The sequence below is a fragment of the Eublepharis macularius genome, chromosome 1, assembly GCF_028583425.1.
Source record: "Eublepharis macularius isolate TG4126 chromosome 1, MPM_Emac_v1.0, whole genome shotgun sequence".
Taxonomy (NCBI): Eukaryota; Metazoa; Chordata; class Lepidosauria; order Squamata; family Eublepharidae; genus Eublepharis; species Eublepharis macularius.
In genome coordinates this window covers 166,876,623-166,900,915 of record NC_072790.1, presented here as the reverse complement: position 1 = coordinate 166,900,915, position 24,293 = coordinate 166,876,623, and the positions used below count along the sequence as shown (strand labels likewise).

At 44.6% G+C, this 24,293-nt stretch overlaps 1 protein-coding gene across 1 annotated transcript in view; it reads left to right on the top strand.

Moving 5' to 3' along the window:
- The first annotated feature begins 4,262 nt into the window (after positions 1–4,262).
- Positions 4,263–24,293, top strand: part of DLK2 (delta like non-canonical Notch ligand 2) — a 36,610-nt gene continuing 16,579 nt past the window's right edge. Inside the window, exons 1-3 of the mRNA XM_054977132.1 lie at positions 4,263–4,464; positions 9,567–9,668; positions 23,222–23,285. Of these exons, the coding sequence (XP_054833107.1) occupies positions 9,596–9,668; positions 23,222–23,285 (137 nt within the window). The 5' untranslated portion in view covers positions 4,263–4,464; positions 9,567–9,595. The remainder of the gene's footprint in view (positions 4,465–9,566; positions 9,669–23,221; positions 23,286–24,293) is intronic.

Genomic DNA, 24,293 nt, shown 5'->3' with positions numbered 1-24,293 from the left:
ATTGGTTGATCAGTATAGGACCTGGTGGTAAGTGGCCTTGCCTATAGTCAAGAGTTTGGGCACAATTGCTTCTTTGAAAGTCTACAGAATCAATTAACAAAATAATCCACCACAATCCAATGTACAATTACAAACACCTCAACCCCCTCTCCTCTAACATGGATTAACCTACATAATCCTGAATGCATGGTGCCAGGAACAAAAAGCAGATTGCACAGAAGCATAATCTCATCTGTATTTCTTTCTAATTTGAAAGAGAGATCCAATTTTAGCAGGCAGCCTTGGGGTCCACTGGTACTGGGTGATTGCAGCAATTGGAGAGAGTAGTTGAAGTGCTATGCAGCAGCATGCGCACAGTTATATTTGAATAAAACTAGCCTTACAGATAGGTGAAGTGGTGAAAATTACAAATGAAGAGCCAGAAGCTGTTCTCTCTTTCCCTATATTTTCTCCCTCTTCTCCTTTCCCTCACACACACACACCTACTGCCCATGGAAGCTATTTGTAAGCAATCCAGGGCATCTGGAGAATGAAGTGCTGAACAAATACCAAAGCGAGCGCATGCATGCGCTCTCACACTCACAAACAGTGTAGCAGCAGAGTCAAATATAGACCACGGGGAAGGAGAAACAATGGCAGGGCATTGGGTTACATTGCCGCAGGGCCAGCAGGCTGCCCGTATTTGTTGTGGGCCAGGACGGAATGGGAAAAGACGAGGGAGTGGTAGGCATGGAGTGGGGGTGGTAGGGAGAACATTTGTTTCAATTCATAAAGCCCAACTTGGCATTGATTTCTGCCTCAATGTGTGTGTGCGCGCGCGCTCAAGACTGACCTGGAGTGTATGCCAATTTATGAGACACTAATTTGAGTTGGCGGCTTAGTGAGGTTTGTGGTCTTTCTCCAGCTGGTTTCCGCTGTTGTCCCCCCCCCTTCCCACTTAGAGATTAGAGTAGGCAGAGCATGTTTCACATAGTTCCTGAGCAGCAAACTGTTTTTCTTCTTGCATTGTTGAGTGTGTCTTAATGGAAAGGATGCCATGGTATCATACTGGCTCTTTCACTTTGCATTTGTGATGTGCCACCGATCCCTTCAAGAAGCAGGCTCCATCCCACACAAGAAAGGGAAGTGATATCAGCTGATTTTAGCAGGTAATCTTTGTTTCTGAGTGTAAGTGGTGATAGCAGTTTGAATGGATAGGCTGCCGAGAAAGCATGCAAAAAATGAATATCTTTGAACGTAGTGTTGCGGCTAGAACAACAACAAACCCTTCCCAACAACATCTTAGTCCAAAAATCCTTTATGGAGGTATGGCAGCAGGTAGAACAAGACATGAAACACCAGAGGATCTTTCTAAGGATCTTTGCTGTCATCTGAGAAAAGGAACAGAGGCACAAGAAGATCTCTGGAAACATCTCCGAGAGCCAACTTGGTGTAGTGGTTAAGAGTGCAGGACTCTAATCTGGAGAACCGGGTTTGATTCCCCACTCCTCCACCTGAAGCCAGCTGGGTAACCTTGGGCTAGTCACGGCTCTTCCAAAACTCTCTCAGCCCCACCCACTTCACAGGGTGTGGGTATAATAATAACACACTTTGTAAACAGCTCTGAGTGGGCATTAAGTTGTCCTGAAGGGTGGTATACAAATCGAATGTTGTTGTTGTTGTTGTTGTTATTATTATTATTATTAACATGGGTGGGGATACAGCAGTTCCACCTGGTGAAAGAAAGCTCCGTTCCTCACTGCAGTATCACTGCTTTCAGGGCTAGACAAGAAGTGCAGAATATTCATCTGGTCTTTCAGTAGCTGAGTTTGGTTCTGGTCAAATAGCTGAGCTCTCCTTTTCAAGATCAAATGAATGATAAACTTGAAACCAATAGAAAAGAGCAAGAGTCTAGTAGCACTTATAAGACTAACAAAATTAGTGGTAGGGTATGAGCTTTCATGAGTCACAGCTCCCTTCTTCAGATACAGTTAGAATGTGAGTCCCTCTGTCCTTATATCTTGGACAGTGGAGCGATTACAGAAGCTGAATGATAATAGCTGGTGAATAACAAAGGCAGGCATGATTGAATAGCATGAGATATGCAGAGGGCTAGTGGGTGTGGAAAAATTAGCATTAGTAATGAGACAGGAAGCCTTTGTCTCGATTCAGTCCAGGTGGATGCATAGTCTTGAGCTTCGTTATCAATTTAATTCAGCACTCTCTAATCTCCCTTTGAAATTCCTCTGCAGGAGAACTGCTACTTTTAGGTGAGCAATGGAATGTCCCCCCACTGGTTTTTGAATGTTTGGGTTCCTGATGTCAGACTTATGTCCATTAATTCTTTGTCAAAAGGTCTGGCAAGTTTGTTCAATGTAGAGAGTGGAGGGGCATTGCTGACATGTGATGACACAAATCACATTGGAGGATGAGCAGGAGTATGAACCCGAGATGGTATGGCTGATGTTGTTGAGTCCACTGATGATGTTGCTCAGATTGATATGAGAGCAAAGTTGGCATCTTGGTTTGTTGCAGGTCTTGGTACAGGAGTCAATGTTAGTGTTAAGTAGTTTATCATTGTGGATGAGCAGTTGTTTTTTTGGTTAGCAGGCTGTCTGTAAGCAATAAAGGGTCCCCCACCCCCATGCCTGTGTGAGGAAAGCGTCACAATCCAGCATAGGTTGTAGGTCATTAATAATGTGTTGGACTGGCTTGAGCTGTGGGCTGTAAGTGACCACCAATGGAGTTCTGTTATTTTCTTTGTGCTTGTCTTGTAGCAAGTTGTCCCTGGGTGTCATTCTGGCCTTCCCAATCATTTTTCTCACTATGTCAGAGGGATACTGTAATTGCAAAAATGTCTATTACAGATCCTTCAAGTAACGATCTCCGTCTGAGGGGTGGGAGCTGATGCAACTATAGCATAGAGCTTGGCTATACACAATGGATCATTTGATGTGGCTATGGTGGTGTCTCAAGGCATATAGTTATTTTTTGGTTTCCAGTATAATGTGGTACTTGTGTGCCCCTTGTGTATCTGTACTGTGTTGTCCAGGAAGTTTATTTCTTGTGTAGAGTGATTCATAGTTAGATTGATGGTGAGGTGGAAATTGTGGAAAGCCTGGTGAAATCTCGAGGCCTTTCCCCCCATGGATCGAGACAATAAAGATGTAATGAATAAATCTCAATTAAAGGAAAGGTGCCAATGGATAGGTGTTTAGAAAACACTGTTCTAGGTCCGCCATTAAAATGTTGCCATTCTGTGGAGCCACGTGGGTGCCCATGGCTGTGCCACTGATCTGGAGGTATAGGTTCTCACCAAACCTGAAGTAGTTATGGGTAAGAACAAACATGCAGAGTTCAGTGGCAAGATCTGCTGTGGTCTTGTCTGGTACTTAAGATTTACTAAACTGTCAGGCTAAGGATTCATGTAGGGGAGCACCCTGTCTTTCCAAGGTGGCTGTCAAACAGATGCATGTGGGAAGTTTACAAGTAAGGAATGATGCTAAAGATATCTATTGTTAATCCTACCAGATGGTGCATTTCTGGCTGTTATAGGTAGCAGGCCTAGCAAACTCTTCTTACCTTTGTTTAGTCCTTTCTAAAAGCCATTGATATTAATTACCATCACAACGACCTGTGGTAAGGAGTTCTACAGGGTGAGCACACGTTAAACAGCACTGCTTTTTGTTTGAGTCAGACCAGGTACCTATGCGCTTCAGTGGGTAATGGGTACACTGAAAATAGTTCGGCCCTATTCTCTCTGTCCACACCAATTGCAATTATATTAACACAGATCCTATTTGCCCCTCGGTTGTTTTATCCTTCTTCGTAGAGCCTACAATAAGAAGTCCTTGCTACAGCCTCGTTTCTAGCTGTGGGGTCGCAGTCCCCTTCAAGGTCGGTGGCCCTTGCACTGGCGCAGAAATACGCACGCCAAAACATGGGCCAGTTCAAGCCGCGATGAGAAACAGGGAGAGGAACTCATGGCCTGCCTGGGAGGAGGCGCCAGTCCTGCTCCTGGTTCATGGAGAGGCGTCTCTCCTCCTGTCTGCCCCCTCCCCCGAGTCTGGGCTGAAGGAGTCGCAGGTGAGAGGCGAGCAGGGCTGGGCAAGGGGGGGGGTCCTGCTGCGGTTTTGGAGCCCTGAGCTTTCTGGCTCCCTCCTCTCGCAGCAGTCAGGCTGCGGGAGGCGGAATGTCCCGGGGAGGTAGCAGGGATGTGTAGCCACACGCAGCCCCTGGCAGCCGGCCTGAGCGTGCACGGCGGCGGCAACAGCAGCAGCAAGAGAAGCAGCGGGGAGGCTCGCAGGCAGCGCCGCCGCGCCTCCCGAACCCCCAGTGCCCGGGCAGGGTACAGCAGCATGGCAGCCCCCCTTCTCCTCCGCTCCCCATGCTAGACTGGGGGAGGCCCCCCCCCCACGGAGACCCCAGGCAGGCAGGCACGCCCCCAGGGCAGAGAAGGGAGCCATCGCCGCCGCGATCGCCGAGGTGAGGACAAGGGAAGTTTTTTGCGGGGTCGGGTGGGGGTTTACGATATTGAAAAGGCGTGCGCTGGGAAAGGGAGGACGTTGGGGTGGGGGGAACGTGGGGGAAAGCTGCGTGGGATGGGGGCTGCTAATTGGGAGAGAAGCTGTGCTGGAAGGAGGCTCCACCAGCACGCGGAGGAGGACAGCTTGCAAAGCGCGGGTGGGGGTGGGGGTCGGCGGGCAGATGAGGCTGCCCTGCTGATGAACCGCTGCAGGCGCCCCGGCGTTAAGGGGCCCTCGGTACCGGCGCCTCCCCCTGCCTTAATTGTTTTTGCTAGGCGGTGGCGGTTGCATGGCTGGCGGCTGCTTGGGGCTCTCCCTTCCACGAGGCTCGCGCGCTGCGGGAAGGAGCCGCTCCACACCTGGAAGGGGCAGCAGGAGCGTGTGCAGTCGGCAAGGGTCTGCCCTACCTTGGGGTGGGGCTTTCGGCGGAGAGGATGTCACTGATGCCTGGCAGCGGCAGGAGCACGTGGGGTTGCGCCGAGAGAAGCTGACGGGGAACCGGGAGTGGCTCGTCCGTCCCCCCCCCCCCCGCTCCCCTAACGCCTTCTTGTAGGCGATGCTTCTAGGCCAGAAATCTCTCACCCCTGGCCCACGACCAGGGACAGCATGCATGACCGTCGGGTCTAGGCAGGCCCATGGGTTAGGTAATTCTAGGAGAAGCGATAGGGGGAGGCCTCGGGCCTTTGACAAGTTCCTCCTTGCATCTGTCTAAATGCAAAAGGGTGCCCCCCTCCAACTCTAAGGAGGTTTGGGCGACAACTTGTTTATTTATTTACTTCATTTACACCCTCTATCTCTAATGGGGCCTCAAAGAGGCTTATGTAGTTCTCTCCATTTCCCCCCACAACAGCCCTGTGAGGTAGGTTAGGCTGAAAGGATGTGACTGGCCCAATGTCACCCAGCAAGCTTCCATGGCAGAGTGGGGATTTGAACCTGAGTCTCCCAGATCCTAGTCCAACACTTCTAGATCCTAGATGGACACTCAAACCACTGGACTGCACTGGCTCTCTTACTTGCCCCCTAATTCATAGAGGTGTGTTTCATGCTTAATGCTGTTGGTTATACATCAGTCATAGATCCCAGACAAGTGTGCTGTATGACAGATACACAGTGTTTGCCACATTCAGACTTTACATTTTGCATAGTGGTCTGTGTTGGTCTGCAGTAGAACAGTAGGATTTGAGTCCAGTGGCACCTTAAGAGACCAACAAGATTTTTAGGGTGTGCCAGAGCCAGAGCTCCGTTCTTCAGACACCTTTGGACGTTTTGTTAGGCTATGCTCAAAACACCTAAAATATAGTATGTCAAATGGTCTGCCTGGAATCCTTCAACACCTGGGCCAACAAGGTGTCATGGTGATCATTTTGTTGACTTATTTTATAGCAGGGCTGTTAGTCAAATGTGTACTCCCCTGTTTTGTTTGTAAAGTCAGATTCTTAGTATGAAATTATGGGTACAGATTTGGTTACCATCAGAAGGGTAACTGCAGAAACTTAAGAAATGAGAATGGCATCCAATATCTGAAGATAAGCTGTAGGTTTTTCTTCTGTTCCCAAATACATCTCAATCAGTAATCAATCTGGCCTTTTCTCGGTGGATTTTCAATTTAATAATTTCCCATTGTTTTCTGTTAACCTTCTAATCCAATATTAGATCTACAGATTTCATCAGTCTACAGACCCTCCTTGCTCTACCTACTCACCCTCTGATCTAGAAAACAATTCCATTCACAAATTCTTGATTTTTTAAAAAAAGTCAGCTCTCCGTTCAGTTCACAGACCCCAAATGCAGCTATATGACCAATAGCACTACTTTCTGATAACCCACGCATACATACACTTCAGCCCCACCTGGTGCTTTACAGTCTAGTTAACCCAAGGGGACTATCTAGTTGCTCTCTCCCCAGACCTAATAATTCAGAATCCTGTTTGTTATATTTAAAAACAATAGTTCCTGTCACTCCATCATAGAATCATAGGGTTGGGAGGTACCTCCAGGGTCATCAAGTCCAACCCCATGATCTAGTATCCCTTGCACAGTTAATAAGAGACTTTTTGTTGCAATATTGAGAATCTCCCTGCTCTTGCTTAAGTGACACCAGTAACTCTGAAGCATCCTCCAACTTGTATTGAGGTACTGAAATTGTAGTTTTAAATACATAATTTTGGGGAAAATAATTAGAACAAAATAATTGTATTATGATGCATTGAACTGAATTGGGAATATAAGGAAGAAATGACCTTTTCAATGACATGTGGTTTTCAACTGAGGTCCTAACAGCTCTGGAGAAGCTGGCTGGCAACTGTTCGTCCCTAATCCATAAATTATTTTATAAGATTCACGGGAATCACTCTGCCCTTCCCTGATATGCAGCAGCTGTTCAGCAGCACAAAGCATCACAACACAACACTTCAGGGCAGGAAGTGAAAGAGAATCTTCTAACCCATTGTGACAACAATGGGAATTTAGGGAAATTGCAGAGTGTAGTTAATCCAATGCAGACTGTAGCCAGCATATGTGAGACTAATAAAAATAACAGCCTTTAATAATCACACATGATTAGAATTTTTGTTTGTAAACTTGACTGAAATACATTGTAAGTAGAGTACATTCTGACATAGGTGACGTCCTCTTGCACTGCTATTCACATTGCTTCGTATCATGTGTCACTTCATGGTATATCTACACTGTAACTGTTAGAACTTTTCTCAAAGATTCTTGAAAATTGTAGTTTGGTGAGGGTGCCTGAGGACTTTAGTATAGATCTCTAGGTGAGCTACTGTTCTCAGGATTCCCTGTAGAGAGGGAATGCCTGTCAAACCTCTGTGTTAGTAAAGAGAAGCACTTAAAACAATTATGACCCAGGTGAGTGTCTTAGAAGATCCATCATTTAAGTAATGGAGAATAACATGACTTTTAAAATTCTCCTTGAAGTAGCAGAAAACATTCTTAATTGCCTCTGCCTTACCATTGGCTATGGTCACAACCATAGCCAGTGGTCAATATTGTTAATTCCAGACATAGCTAGACATTGTGAACAATTAATAAAAAGGATCCAAAGGTTCTATTCCACTAATGCCTCTTTGACCAAAACACTGTTCCTCACACCGGTGGCGGAAGGCACCTTGCATTCCACTGTTAGCCAAACAGAACATTTAGATCCCACATAGCATAATCAAATTAGCTTAAAGTTATTCTGTGAGGGAACTATTGTTTCCTGGTTTTAATCAGCTTCTAACATTTCTTTCAGAATCATTTAAAATTTGATTTTATTCAATTTATATTCTGCTTTCCCCACAGGTGGTCTCAGCGCAGATGGATAGAGTCATGATAGTTAGAAGCTTGTATAATGAGGAAAGTTGGTTTGTTTTGTTTTGCTTTCTAGAGCCAGAGCTTTTAAAAAATAAACCATAAGAATTACATGCAGCCAAGTAGTGCCTTTACATATTTGAATCCCAATATATGCTACATGACTGCAAGAAAAACTTGCCAGGTGGACCTGGGCTTTCCCTCAGTCTAACTTGCTTACTGTGTGCTCTGCCTCCTTTGGTAGAAGGAGAGAGACCATTGCTGTATGGCAGAACGCAAACTTTGCATACAGAACAATGTGCAAGGTTCCATGTCTGGGAGTGGAGGAAAGTGCTGTCAAGCCATAGCTGATTCATGGAGACCCCCCCTCCCCCTGCTGGGGTTATCTGAGCAAGAGACTCACAGAGGTGGTTTGTTGTTGCCTGCCTCTGCAACCCTGGTCTTTGTTGGAGGTCTCCCATCCAATTACTATCCAAGGCTCACCCCACTTAGCTTCCAAAATCTGATGAGATCCAGATCAGGGCTATCCAAGTCAGGGTTCAATTTCTGGTATCTCCTTTAATAGAATCTTAGGTTGCAGAGCTGGGAAATAACCCTCTCTTATTCCTTGGTGAGCTGTTGCTAACTGCAGTAGGAAGGACTTCCACATTTTTATTCTACCTTTCATCCAAGTAACTCAAGCTGGCCTACCTGAGTCTCTTACCCGCCATTTTATTATCACAACAACCCCATGAGATATGTTAGACTGAACAATGTAACTGCCCCAAGGTCACCCAGTGAGCATGAAGGCAGATGTAAACCCGTCTTTCTAGTCCTAATCTGACACTTTGCTACATCACACTGGATTTCAGTATGTAGTGAGATATATCTATTGACTGACTCCATATAAGGTGGTTTCATATTTCAGAAGGGTAGGATACATAAATCAAAGTATCTTAAGAAGCAGTTTTAGAAAGATAGATTGTGGGTGAAAATGCGTAAGTGCCTCATTTTGTTCACTGGGTGATGTGCAGCAACAGGGAAGAGGTGTAATTCATCTGTAATATTTAGGAGTGTTTTAAACCTAAGATGGGTGGTAGCCCAGCCGGCACCCCCACATTTCAACCCACTTTTTCAGAAAATGCTCCTGGTAGTATTCAGTATCTGCTAAAGTCAGATAAGTTAATCCTCTGCTCTCCCTTCTCTCTTGAGTATACCAAAGACACAAATAACATCTTTATTTGAGGTCAGCAAGTGTCATAAGCTTTTGGTCTACAATTTGCCTCCTACAAGGAAATACCAGGTCACCAGTTGGAACACTTTATACATCTGGAGGTTTGCATTGGCAAAGGAATACAACAAAATGACACCTTCAAAAGTAATATATCTGTGAGTGAGGGTATCCTTGAGATGCTTGTGGAGGTGGGCTCAGTTTTGTGTGAGCATTGGAGCAGTTTCCCTTTGTTCCTGAAAGGTGATGGGATTTCAACAATGATGGAGGTGTGGAAGATGCAGTGATGTATTACTTTTAAATGCTCAATGACAGACCCTGCTCTGGTTCATTGGGCTTCCATTCCAAGGAGGACAGGAACCTGAAAGCATCTGAAGAAGAACAAGAATGTGAGATCTGGATGAACTTTTGTTACTGTGTTTTCAAGAAAAATGCTAACTCATAGTATGAACTGTGTTTGGTGTATTAAATTCTGTGACAGCACCGCACTACAAAAATGTAAATGTAGTACTTGGTCTGACTTTGCCTTCCTGTTCTTCTAGGTGACTATCTCGGTGGGGCCACACTGACCATGCTCAGCAGCTTCTGTCTTCAACTCATGTCCTTGCTTTGGATCCTAGTGGCCCATCACCATTTTGCCCAAGGTGAGGGTCTGTTAAATGTTCCTTTGACTTTGCTGACATGTAAGGACCTACACCCAAAAAGGGAGTGATGCATTAATTGCCAGTCATTTTTTATATTATGAAGCTCTATTGTCTGTGAGAAATGGGTCTTGCTTAGAAATGTTCCCCAGTCTACAGGTGGCAGTTAAATACATAGTCCTAAGCAGTATCTGAGTATGTGGGTGGCATGACTTAGATTACCCATATAATAAAAATTAGGGAACAAATACAATTGGGCTTATGATGCAGAGTGATTGTGAGGATGCCTCGTTCTATAGAATAGGCATATTCTACTCCTTGTGTTGCCGGACAGGGTGTGTTACTAGAGATGAATAGACCATAGTTTTTCCCCAGTTGGAGGAAATAAAAATATAACTATTTGGGGTGTTTGTTTGATTGATTTTTACCCCACCTTTCTGTCCTCACAGGGCCACCAAGGCGGCTAACAAATTAAAGCATACAAAATAAGATCTCCATACAAATTAAGATCTCAAAGATATTTATTTATTTACAACATTTCTATCCCACCTTACGTCCTCCGACTCAAGGTGGAGTGTGGTTGTATTTTGTAAATTGTACTATAAGGTCTGCAGGTCAAGAGGCTATTGTGGTGTGTGTGTGTGTATGATTTATTGTGTGGCTATGAGAATTAAGGCAGTGATTTTAATAATTAAAGGCAATCAGCCTGCTAGCAGGAAGGATTTTCTTTGATTACATGGAGTATAGAAATAAACTAACCTTTACTAACCATATGGTAGTCCTTATGCTAGTGAATGAGTCTATTCTTTGCAGTAAGAATTGAAAAGGCCAGTGTGGATCATCTGAAGGGAAAATTCTTTTGCTGTTCCCACAGTTTTGCCTCTTGGTGGTGCAGTCTTACTGTAGATAGGATTCTGCTGAGGGCCTAAGTAATATGTAACTGGCGGGAAGCACTACTCTGCCCTCTGTGCTTCAGTAGGCTGTGAATCTGTGGAGGCATAATGCAGGGGAGAGGTTGTTTAACCATGTTCCCTCCATCTATTTCCTTTTTCTAAATGCCAGTTGCTTTTCCTTCTATGAAGGAGCAACACCTGTATCTTTTCCAGTGTAAGAAGAAAAGAAGCTGAGAGGTAGATATGAGTAGGAAAGAAAAGGGTTAAGAATCCCCTCCTCTTGGTCCATTTGTTTCTTTGGCTTTGAGCCCTTGTGATTTGGGTTAAAAAATCCCACAGGAAATAATAAAATTCTATTGGGATATGACATCTTGTATCCTATAGTGCCCAAGCTTAATAGGCTTGTTTCTTGGCATTTGCTTCAGTTATCCAATATTTTAGCTGTGCTTCCCCCACTCCCCATTTTTAAGCACGCAGTGACACCTGCTGGACACTCTGAAAAAGGCTGTTAGTTACATGTAAAAACATAAAGGCTAGTAGAGGCCCCAGTTATAAATTATGCCTGAGAGAATGAGTTCATGCAGACTTATTCTCATTTAATAGTCATAATCCTCCTCCTCACCTCAGAACCTTGTAGTTTGTGGAGGTAGCTAGAGACTAAATGTGAGTTTTCAGCACCCTCACCTAAGGGAAGCCAGGACAGAAACAGCAGCAGCAACAGAAACCATAATGTAGTTATGATTGATGAGGGTGTGAGCCAACAATTTACTTGAGGCCTGGATCATTATTCTTTCTGGAGCACACTGTGAAGAAACAAAGAGATAGTGAGAAGATATGCAAATTAAAAAAGAGAAGCTGGAGAGAATTCAGATGTTCATGCAAAGGACAATGGAAGAATCAGTCAGGTTGCCAAGTTTTAAACTGGGCCCTCTAGTTGTCCCTTTAATAGCAGTTTGATCTGCAGCAGTCCTCAGGTAATATTATTTAACTGTATACTGTGAAGAGCTTCAGCTGCCCGTTTTTGCATATTAAATCTCTATTATAGCAACAAGACAACCCTCTGCCAGTTGGCAACCTTAAGGAAGAATGAAAAGGAGACACCACTGTAGAAAACAAAACAAGCCAGGCTGGTAATGAAGAGGAGAAAAAGAAGGAGAAGGCAAGCGAGCCCTGAGTATGGCTCAGTTACAGTCTTGGAGACATTTAAATAAATAAACAGAAATCAATACCTCAGAAAGATTATAATTCTAATCTCCAGTGAAGGGACTGAGGGGTGGAAGCTACCAAGTGAAATAGTGGAGGAACCCACTCAGATTTCTAGAGCATTCTTCTGCTGGAGCTTTTGAGAATATATGCCTTCCACTGTGTATGTTAAGTGACAGGGGGATCTCCTGTCTCTCTTCCTTCAGATTGTGCCTATCTGTTTCAGATGGAAGGGGGGCTGTGTTTTAGCATGACATTCTTTCATGAATCCAAAAATTATTCTTATGCCAGTAAAGTTTGCCCCAGTACAATCACAGTCTAGGCATGGACTACTCCATCAGTAAGCACTACCACAGGCTCCATAGTTACCAGTCACAATCTGTAGACCACTCACTCTTGCTTCGCTACCGTTATCATTTATTGTAATTTGTGGCTGCTGTTCAGTTTGATTTTATATTTTTATTTGTGGTGCTTTGTATGTCTTGTAAGAAACCTTGAATGGTCCTTGGAGCGGAAAGGTGGTGTGTCCATTTTCAAATATAGATAAACGTCAGCAGTTCATAACAAGAAATTAAACTTGGGAGAAGGAAATGAGAATTTTTGTGAGCTGGGATGTTTGCTCTGGTTACAGCTCTACTTATTTCGAAGTTAACATGTTTGGGATCACATTTCATGACTCCTTAGTGTGATGGTGATGGTAATGTGGCAGCCTTGGTGCAGTGCAGGGAATATTACAGTGAGGAAAATACCTGTTTGTGAAAAAGAAAAGAAAATTAACCCAGGTGTTCTGTGTTCTAGTACTGGAGAAAGGGAGTGCATATCCTTCACAGAAAAAGATGGTAGCTTTTCACTTTCTTTCTTTACATTTCTTTCTAAAATGTTACAAATGATTACTGATCATGAAATAAAGTGTCTAAGGCTTCAGTCCTAAGGACATTTTCCTGGCAGTAAGCTGCACTGACTAACATCAAATTTACTTCTGAGCAGAGTTGCTTAAGATTACTCTCTGGCACTCACCTTTTATCAAGAAATATGTAAAAGGTTACACTTACAAAATTGTGCAGGTTTGGGATGGAGCATGGTGGACATTTTTTCAGGACGTCAGCAATTCATGGGTATAATTTACCAGGAATGTCCCATAAATTATGAGCCACCTGTATTGTTTGTATTGTTTGTTATATGTTAATACAGGAGTTTATTTTACTTTTTCTCCTTCATACTGACAGCATTTAATGAGGACAGCTCCTCAAAAATTAGGGTTAGCTGTACCAGGGGTCCCCAAATGAGCATCTGGGTGCCCATCAGCACATGCCAAGTGTTTATAGAAACTGGGTGAAGCCAGGCGGGATTTTTTGAGTTTCTGATGTTTATGGTGTAATGCAGATCGTGGCTTTATGTATTTTACCTGTGAAAATAGTGGACAGATATTCTAAAAACACAGTGGGACTTGATTCTAACTAAACACAATTGGACTGCATAGTTAAAATGTTTAATGCACCTAACTGGCACTTCTGTTGAAGTCATCAGAGCTTCACAGTTTTATTGTATTTATGTAGTTGAAGTGGAAGTTGATAATACAATCACTACCTCAAATATTGTTCACTTTTCAAAAATAATCTATGTACTTATCAAAATCTGGCCAGAATCTCTCTTACTATACACATATACGAGGAGCACTCACCAGCCCTTCAGCACCAACTGTCATTGTTATAAGCAATATTGCAGGTTTAAAAGGGCTGGGCACATGACAGAAGGGCACATATAAAGAGGTCAGCCAACAGAAGAAGCATTTTTTCCTTTTCTATTTTGCACAAGTTTAGTAGATGCTTGCACAATGAGGACATCCTGCCAAATGAGAGTTTCTTAGCTAGCTCAGTATGTATACTTATTTTGTGTGTATGCAAGAAAATATTTTAATATGTTAATTTAAAAAAGTATCCCATTAAACAGAGCTTCTGCCTAAAATGTTGAGGATTGAGGGGGGCAGGGGGGTAGTCTGCCCCCGGTGCTGCCAAAGAGGGGGCGCCGGGTGCAGCTGCCAGCCACCGGGAGCGTGCCGGTGGCAGCATGGGTAGCTGAGCGGCCGCCCACGCCATTTGCCTGCCCAGCAGGACAGGGAGCGTGCGGCAAGCTGGCCACCCCCTCAGCCAGGCAGGTGAATGGCATGGAAAGCTGAGAGGCCGCCCACGCCACTTGCGTGCCCAGCTGAGGGGGAAGCCAACTTGCCGTGTGCTCCCTGTCCTGCTGGGCAAGTAACTGGCACGGAGGGCTGGGAGGCTGCCTGCGCCATTCGCCTGCCCCGCAGGACAGGGAGTGTGCAGCAAGCCGGCCACCCCCTCAGCCGGGCAGGTGAATGGCACAGAGAGCTGAGAGGCCGCCCGTGCCACTTGCCTGCCCAGCTGAGGGGGCGGCTGGCTTGCTGCGCGCTCCCTGTCCTGCGGGGCAAGCGAATGGCGTGGGCGGCCTCCCAAATCTCCGTGCCATTCACCTGCCTGGATGAGGGGGCAGCCAGCTTGCCATGCACTCCCTGTCCTGCTGGGCAAGCGACTGGTACGGAGGGCTGGGAGGCTGCCTACGCCATTTGCCTGCTCCGCAGGACAGGGAGTGTGTGGCAAGCCGGGCGTCCCCTTAGCCAGGCAGGCGAGTGGCGCAGGTGGCCTCTCAGCCGCGGGTGCTGGCGCCGCTCTGCTGGCGCTGCTCTGCAGTACAAAGCTTTGACATGTGAATACAGGGCTGTTATCTTACCTGGTCAGGAGGAGTGCTTTTTGATATGGCTGGTGATGGCATATAGTCTCTCCCTTATTCCTTTTTCTGATGCTCTCCTCCACTGTGAAGTTCTTAGATAAATCCATTTCAATTTTCATATCTCCAGTTAAGAGGCTTCTCAGTACTCACTGCATAGGTTGAGAAAAATTCTTCTATGTTTTGACCCTTTTCAGATTTTTATTTTAATGTTTTATTATTGCAAATTGGAGATGGGCACAAAGTGGAAAAGAAAGAACCGTGCGGTTCGTGGTTCATTGCATTTCGCAAACTTTCACAAGCCTGCCCTGGTTCGTGAACCGGTTTGTTTGGTTCATGAAAATGTCACATCCAGGTCCGCAAATTGTCACTTCCTGGCCAGCAGAAGGCCACTTCTGGGTCAGCAGAAGATCTGCAGGAAGTCCATCCCCTGTTGCCTAGGAAACTGATTGATCGGCGCCAGGCTGTCTGCAGTGATGAACCAAAAAACGAACCAAATGAACCAGCCTAGAGCTCGTGGCGGTTCGTCAGAAATGGGCTCTGATGAACCACCATTCGCAAACCACGAACTGACCCAGTTTGTCATGAACTTTGGTTTGTATTTCAGTTTGTGCCCATCTCTAGTGCAAATACATATTTGAAATTATCAAAGCTTCCAAGAAAGCAAGATCCAAAGTAACTCCTTGCCAGAAAACCTACTTAAAAATCTGCCTTATTCCTTAAAAGTCTGCTCACTATCTTATACCAAGGTTCACTGTAAAACAACATCTTGTGCAGGCCTTACAAAAAGCCAACAGTGTTGTTGCTGTCTATACTGACATATGGTCCAATTCTCACATTACAAAGCTCACTAGGACTTTCAGTCAATGTGTTCTGGGACTTCCATGTTTCCCAGATGCCCAGTTCAGACCACAGTACATAAGGAGACAGCAGTTAAGTTTCCCCCTTCCTGTGCCATTTTCCTGAATTAAAATGGCCCTGGGAAATGACTATTTGTCCCACTACATGTTCAGTTTCTGCTGTGGGGCAAATAGTGGCTGTTCAGTTGGGTAAAATGGCATGGGGTGGGAAGGCTTAAGTCCCCTTTCCCCATGCACCTCAGTCCTGATCCAACTTGGGCTTGTGGTAGGGTTGCCAACTCTGGGTTAGGAAATTCCTGGAAATTTGGGGGTGGAGCCTGGGGAGGGGGAGATTTGGGGTCAAGAATGTCTCTAGTGGGGTATAATGCCATATAGTCCACCTTCCAAAGCAATTGTTTTCTCCAGGGGAACTGATCTCTGGCATCTGAAGATCTATTGTAATACTGGGGGATCTCCAGTTCCCCACCTGGAGGTTGGCAACCATAGTATGCAGAATGCACCTGTGTTAAGTTCTGAGCATGGAACTTAGAGTGTGTATCTTATTGAAAGTGCTCATGGCTACCTCGAGGGCTTCATAATTCATGAATCAGCTGTTAGACAAACTGTTCTGCAACACTAGGGTAACTGGTAGGAATGTCCGGGAATGAGCAGAGGCACAGCACAACAGTCATGAAGAGGGACTGAGATGAGAAACTGCTATGAAGAGCACATTTGGTATTGGAGTTGGTACAGGGAGAGGCTGCTAGTTTTAGATTCCAGGTCATGAAGGGCTTTAAAGGTGAAAAACAGCACCTTAAATTGAACTCAGAAGCAGATTACAAGCCAGGATAAATAAGTAAGCAAATAAATAAATTGGAATGTATTAAGCTTAGTATAAATAGTATAAGAAGTTACTGAACACATTACATGAGAACATGAGGAAGAGATTCTAAGATACTGCTGCTTTGTTTGTATGCATCTGTTAATCTCTTATAAGAGAATGTGTAAAGTGACATCAAGTCACAGCCAACTTTTGATGACCCCACGGTGTTTCCGAGGCAAGAGTTGAACAGAGGAGGTATGCGATTGTCGGCCTCTGCATTGTGACCCTGGACTTCCTTGATAGTCTCCCATTCAAGGGCTAATTAGAGCTGACACTGCTTGGCTTCTGAAATCTGGTAAGATTGGGCTAGTAAATGCAGTTGATAGTCAGGAAAGCCATTGTTTCTTTGGTTTTTGAAGTAAGGGGGAAATGTGTTTTGCTGCTTTGAGTTGATATTTGTTGCTTTTGTTTTATTTTTGCACTGTTGTTGTGTTCCTTTTGGCTGAAACTATGATTGGTTATTCAGGTTACAGATTTTCCCCAAAAGAGTAGCTCCTTTGATCTGCATCAATGTATGCACAGAGGCAGTGTTTGAATTACAGTGGGGAAAGATGGTGGGGTCCTTAATGAAAACTATAAGACTCCCTTTCAGCCCACTCACTGGCAGGGGTAAGCCATGGCCCATATACTAGCTCAGTTCCTACAGAGTGCTGTACAGATTACATGGAATTCTGGAAACAGTGAACCAAAGCATATGCACAACTGTTAGGATAGTGCTTGAGAGTTGTATGTTATTTGCATTTCAGACTACTGCAAGATCAATAAAATCCTGATTAACTGCACAGGAATAAGTGAACTAAATTTATGTTCTCATGAGCATTATTTTTATAATCTACTCTCCCCCAACCAAAACAAAAAATCTGCAATATTAACTCTCTTTCCCTGTGTTCTTACAATGCTTGTGATATATGGGATTAGAGTTGCCAGACCCCTGCTTGAGGGTGTGGGATCCCCCATTACCACCCTCCACTCCTGCTTCCCTGGCCGGCGGGGGGGGGGAAGCAGGGGATCATGCCTCCCGGGGTGTGCTCCCAGGCGACGCAGTGTGTTCGTGCACACTGCAGTGGGCTGATTTGGGCCCCAAACGGGTCAAATCAGGCCTGTTCAGGGCCTAAATTGGCCTGCTGTGAAGTGCAGGAGCTTTCCAGTGAAGTCCAGAGCTTTCCCTCCTGACAGTGCTCCCACGCTCTGCAGTGGGCCAAATCAGGCCCATTTGGGGCCAGAATTGGCCTGCTGTGGAGCACAAGAGCACTCCAGGACCCATCACACCACCTCAGCAGTGCTCTCGTGCTCCCAGAGGAAGGTCACAATGCCCATACAATGATGTCACTTTCTGGAAATGATGTCATTGCGCAGTCATTGCACGTGTGAAGACAACTAAAAATGCGAGTGCCAGATCTCCTGCCTCCCATCTGAAGGGTAAGGGGACCTGGCAACCCTATATGGGGATTTAATGCTGGACTTACCCAACAGAGACTCCCCCAGGGAAGAGGTATCAACTGAGATACAGAGTAGAATGCACAGAACAGCTATGATACACAGTGGATTAGTCCTTTCATTAATCAAACTCCCCTTAATCAATGAAATCTTTGCGTCATTCTGTCTCCACTCCAAGATGTGAAAATATACTCAAAGGGCCCTGTTCTTGGTTGTTGTGGGTTTTCCGGGCTGTATTGCCGTGGTCTTGGCATTGTAGTTCCTGACGTTTCGCCAGCAGCTGTGGCTGGCATCTTCAGAGGTGTAGCACCAAAAGACAAAGATCTCTCAGTGTCACAGTGTGGAAAAGATGTAGGTCATTTGTATCTACTCAGGAGGGGTGGGGTTGAGCTGAGTCATCCTGTAAGAGTTTCCCAGGGTGTGGAATGCTAATGGCGGGAGGCTTCACTGTATCCTGAGGAGGTTCTTTTGCATATGGATTGGTACTTGATGTGCTAATCTTCTCTGCAGGGCTATTGTCGGGGATAGAATGTTTTGTTAGCCTGGTGTTTTTCAGAACTGGAGCCCATGCTCTGTTCATTCTTAAGGTTTCTTCTTTCCTGTTGAAGTTTTGCTTATGCTTGCGAATTTCAATGGCTTCCCTGTGCAGTCTGACAAAGTAGTTGGAAGTGTTGTCCAGTATTTTGGTGTCCTGGAATAGGATACTGTGCCCTGTTTGCGTTAGGCTATGTTCAGCCACTGCTGATTTTTCAGGTTGTCCAAGTCTGCAGTGTCTTTCATGTTCTTTTATTTTTGTCTGGATGCTACGCTTTGTGGTCCCGATGTAAACTTGTCCACAGCTGCAGGGTATACGGTATACTCCGGCAGAGGTGAGGGGGTCTCTACTGTCTTTTGCTGATCGTAGCATCTGTTGTATTTTTCGGGTGGGTCTGAATACTGCTTGAAGGTTATGCTTTTTCATAAGCTTTCCCATCTGATCAGTAATTCCTTTGATATATGGCAAAAACACTTTTCCTGTAGGAGACTGTTTTTCCTTGGTTGTTTGATTCATCCTGGGTTTGATTGCTCTTCGGATTTCATTTCTGGAGTAGCCATTTGCCTGAAGTGCGTGGTTTAGATGATTAATTTCCTCATTGAGAAAGTGCGGCTCACATATCCGTCTTGCACGATCCACTAATGTTTTCATTATGCCTCTTTTCTGTCGGGGGTGGTGATTGGAGTTTTTGTGTAAGTACCGATCAGTGTGAGTTGGTTTCCTGTAGACCTTGTGACCTAACTGAAAGTTTGCTTTGCGGATGACCAAGGTATCCAGGAATGGGAGTTTTCCCTCGATTTCTTTCTCCATTGTGAATTGTATGTTCAGATGGATGTTGTTGAGATGATTCAAAAACCCCATCAATTCTTCCTCCCCATGGCTCCAAATGATAAATGTATCATCCACAAACCGGAACCATACACTAGGTTTGTGGAGTGCTGATTCTAGAGCTGTTTTTTCAAAATGTTCCATGTAGAAGTTTGCTATAACTGGGCTGAGAGGGCTCCCCATGGCCACCCCATCCATCTGTTCATAGAATTCGTTGTCCCATTGGAAGTAACTGGTTGTCAGACAATGATGGAATAAGGCTGTTACATCCTCTGGGAAAATCTGATTAATAAGTGCAATAGTGTCTTTTACTGGAACCTTGGTAAACAGGGATACAACATCAAAACTGACAAGTATGTCTTGTGGATTGAGTTTCAGAGAACTGATTTTGTTGATGAAATCTGCTGAATCTTTGATGTAAGACGAGGTTTTCCCGATGTGGTCCTGCAGGAGATCTGCCAGATGTCTAGCTAATTCATATGTCGGTGAACCAATGGCACTCACAATGGGTCGGAGTGGGACTGAATCCTTATGTATTTTGGGGAGTCCATATAGTCTAGGTGGCTGTGCTTCAGTCTTGCATAGTTTTCTGTGCGTGTCGGGATGTAGTGAGGAATTCTTGATCAGCGCATTTGTTAGCCTGGTGATTTTGCAATATAACACGCAAGGAGAGAATATAACACGCAAGGAGAGAAATGCCATCAAGACCCTCAATGCAGATCCAGACATCATCATTCTACCAGCTGATAAAGGCAATGCTACAGTGATCATGAAAACAGAGGAATACAAAAAGAAGATTAAGGAACTCCTGGACCCCTCCACCTACAAAAAACTAAAATGAGATCCCACTTGCAAAATCACCAGGTTAACAAATGCGCTGATCAAGGTTCCAGTAAAAGACACTATTGCACTTATTAATCAGATTTTCCCAGAGGATGTAACAGCCTTGTTCCATCATTGTCTGACAACCAGTTACTTCCAATGGGACAACGAATTCTATGAACAGATGGATGGGGTGGCCATGGGGAGCCCTCTCAGCCCAGTTATAGCAAACTTCTACATGGAACATTTTGAAAAAACAGCTCTAGAATCAGCACTCCACAAACCTAGTGTATGGTTCTGGTTTGTGGATGATACATTTATCATTTGGAGCCATGGGGAGGAAGAATTGATGGGGTTTTTGAATCATCTCAACAACATCCACCTGAACATACAATTCACAATGGAGAAAGAAATCGAGGGAAAACTCCCATTCCTGGATACCTTGGTCATCCGCAAAGCAAACTTTCAGTTAGGTCACAAGGTCTACAGGAAACCAACTCATACTGATCGGTACTTACACAAAAACTCCAATCACCACCCCCGACAGAAAAGAGGCATAATGAAAACATTAGTGGATCGTGCAAGACGGATATGTGAGCCGCACTTTCTCAATGAGGAAATTAATCATCTAAACCACGCACTTCAGGCAAATGGCTACTCCAGAAATGAAATCCGAAGAGCAATCAAACCCAGGATGAATCAAACAACCAAGGAAAAACAGTCTCCTACAGGAAAAGTGTTTTTGCCATATATCAAAGGAATTACTGATCAGATGGGAAAGCTTATGAAAAAGCATAACCTTCAAGCAGTATTCAGACCCACCCGAAAAATACAACAGATGCTACGATCAGCAAAAGACAGTAGAGACCCCCTCACCTCTGCAGGAGTATACCGTATGCCCTGCAGCTGTGGACAAGTTTACATCGGGACCACAAAGCGTAGCATCCAGACAAGAATAAAAGAACATGAAAGACACTGCAGACTTGGACAACCTGAAAAATCAGCAGTGGCTGAACATAGCCTAACGCAAACAGGGCACAGTATCCTATTCCAGGACACCAAAATACTGGACAACACTTCCAACTACTTTGTCAGACTGCACAGGGAAGCCATTGAAATTCACAAGCATAAGCAAAACTTCAACAGGAAAGAAGAAACCTTAAGAATGAACAGAGCATGGGCTCCAGTTCTGAAAAACACCAGGCTAACAAAACATTCTATCCTTGACAATAGCCCTGCAGAGAAGATTAGCACATCAAGTACCAATCCATATGCAAAAGAACCTCCTCAGGATACAGTGAAGCCTCCCGCCATTAGCATTCCACACCCTGGGAAACTCTTACAGGATGACTCAGCTCAACCCCACCCCTCCTGAGTAGATACAAATGACCTACATCTTTTCCGCACTGTGACACTGAGAGATCTCTGTCTTTTGGTGCTACACCTCTGAAGATGCCAGCCACAGCTGCTGGCGAAACGTCAGGAACTACAATGCCAAGACCACGGCAATACAGCCCGGAAAACCCACAACAACCATCGTTCTCCGGCCATGAAAGCCTTCGACAATACATGGCCCTGTTCTTGTTCTAGGCTGTCACCCTGACTCAGTTCAAGAAGGGAATTTTCACAAATTTGTCTATAGTTTCTATTTATTAATCTGAAAAATCTTGACTTCAGCATTTCATTTGTGGTAGAGGTTCTGTTTCTTCTTCCTGCAGCAGGGCCTCGTCCTGCCTCAAGAGATAAAATCCAGTACTTCTCTGTCTAGTTCTTGATGGCCATTTCAATGGGACCAGGCACAACCTCCTTAGCACTGACATCTGGTGGGAGATTTCCATGGGGCTGACACTAGCCAATGATGTTGTCAGGAGCACAGCATTTCTGGGAACTGATGTCATCACATTAGGGTTGCCAGATGTCATTACCCTCCTGGTGGAAGGGGTGGCCCAGCACTTACCTTGTCTTTCCTTCTCATATGTGTGCACTCCTGCGCCTGCACTTCCAGGTAGTGACATCATCATGCCAGTACAGGAGCACGCTTGAGCAGCATGATGATGTCACTCCTGGGAAGTGATGTCATTGTGCTGCCCCAGGAGCATGCCCAGGAGACAAATTCCCATGCCTTTCCCCCTTGCTGGCCAGGTGAGTGGTGGCAGTGGGTGGGAGCAGGGGATCCCCCACCTCCACCAGGGACTGTAACCCTATATCACATAGAGGGTGACACGCTAGCATTTGCCTAGAACTCTGGCTTAACCATGGAGTTTGGGGCAAATGTAAAATTGTCACCCAATGTGATGATGTTTTTTCTGTGTCATGCCAGAAATTATGTCATGGTGGCAGCAATCACACCCTCTTTTCCCCTAGAATCCAGCCCCCCAGCTACCCATCAGAGTGGCAGCAGGAATACCTGTGGTTTGGGAGGCAGGAGGTTTCCCAACAAAGTGGGAGGCCTTGCCTGTTTCAACGTTTCCAGCTCATTCCTCTGCCAGTGTTAAAGAAAGTACCATGCTCACCTTAGGGGCAGAGTTCTTTTAGATCTTAGCATTGGCCCAGATAGAAGAGAAGTTTTTTTTTTTAAATTAGGAGTTTGATGACCACACTAAAACCACAATCTACACCAAATATGGTGTTGGAAATGCAATAACTACTGTCTATAGTGCAAGATAATGATCAAACATTTCCTTCTGTTACCTGAACTCTTGGTATGATTTCTTAAACTTTGGCTTCAGCCCTATGTCATTCTGTAGCTCAGTTCATTCTTCCTCCATTACCCCAACTTCCCCAGAATCTGAAAATGGATTTATTACCCAATCTGAAATTTCCACCAAAAGAAGATCCTCAAATTGCTCAAGCATTACTTCATGCATCATATCCATCTCTAGTACCCCCCTATCATTCCTGTGCCTCTCAGTGCCCCCCCCAGGTAACCTCATCCCTCCCCCCCCGGCAGGAGACAGTGCCCCCTACTTTGGGAACCACTGCTCTAAAGTAAAATGTATTCTGTGCACATGAGCCCTAGTTCAGCATATGAGCTCTGATACAACAGTCTTCAGTTACAAGTACTCCCTCATTCAGTGGAGAAAACAGTTCCATATGCCCATAGGAGAATGTGTACAGCTGCTCTTTTTCATTCAAGAGAATGGGAAACTCTATGTGCCTGTTGTAGTATACACAGTTGTAGTGTGTTATAGTATACATACACCCTCTAATCTTTTGTAGCAGCAAATCTGTCCAAGAAGGCAAGCTTGTCGTAACAGGATGTGATATATCGTATACCATTCCTGTGCATGCAGATTTCAGTTGTGGGGTGGAGGTGCTCTCTGAATTTGTGCCTCCTCTGTGCATTAAGCTTTGCTTTCTACTTTGTGCTGTAGGTGATGACTGCAATGACCACTGTAACTTGGCCCATGGCAGCTGTGAAGACAACGGCAAATGCAGGTAAAACAATGTTCTGATGAATGTGTTATTTAAACATTGCCTTGCTCCACACCCCACAAATTCTATTCCAGACAAGCCAAGATTCAGTGCTCATTAAGCTCTTTGCGTAATTTTTATAGCACCTAACTGTGTTATAAAAATGCCACATAGAACACCTATTTGATTTCAGAGTTTTGTAATTGGATATAATAGGTTCTAAAGGTGTATTCATTGTTTTTTGAAGATTGCTTATGCTTTTAAAACTGCATATAATTTCTAGAAATTGTAGCTAGAAGATTTGCCTTTTTAAAGCTTTTTAATGGTGGTAGTTTTGGTTCTGTCTTCAGTGTGATGGGCTGAAGACTTGAGAGACTTTTGCATTTATTATTTAGATCCTATTAAATCCTAGAATGCCTGATGGATTTACTGCCTGCAAGATAGATTAGCATTATCAGAGAGATATCAGAGAAATTACTTGTTACAAGATTGCAGTTGGGAAGGTTTGAAATGTATACTTTTTTTGCATTTTCTATGCTGAATTCTTGGAAGAGACAATTCATCCTAGAAACTCAGCCTAGGACTGGATTCGGCATTTGGAAACTCTCATTTGTTGTTCTGATATGTGTTCCACAGCAAGACTATTTTGGGCCAGAGATTGCAGTTTGGAGTGTGATGTGCATACGGAATCAAGTATTGGCTATTTCCAGCACAGAGAGATGACAGCCACTATGTCATAGATCACATATATACATGTTTCAGGTCCCCAGTGTATCTCTTACCATAGTGTGCATAAATGTCAAGATTCAGCCTGGCCTTTTTTTTGTAGAAGCCTGTATAAGGAGCCTTGGGCTTGAAAAGCAAGCATTATTGGTTTAGAACAGCATTTTTCAAGTTTTGCTCTAGAAAATCTGGAGCTTTCTTAGAGTACCTAGCTTTCTTGGAGCTTTCTGGAGTAACTGGCTTTCTTGGAGGACCTCTTAAGTCACTTTCATATGGACTCTTTAACCACTTTTGGCTTCTGAAGGCACA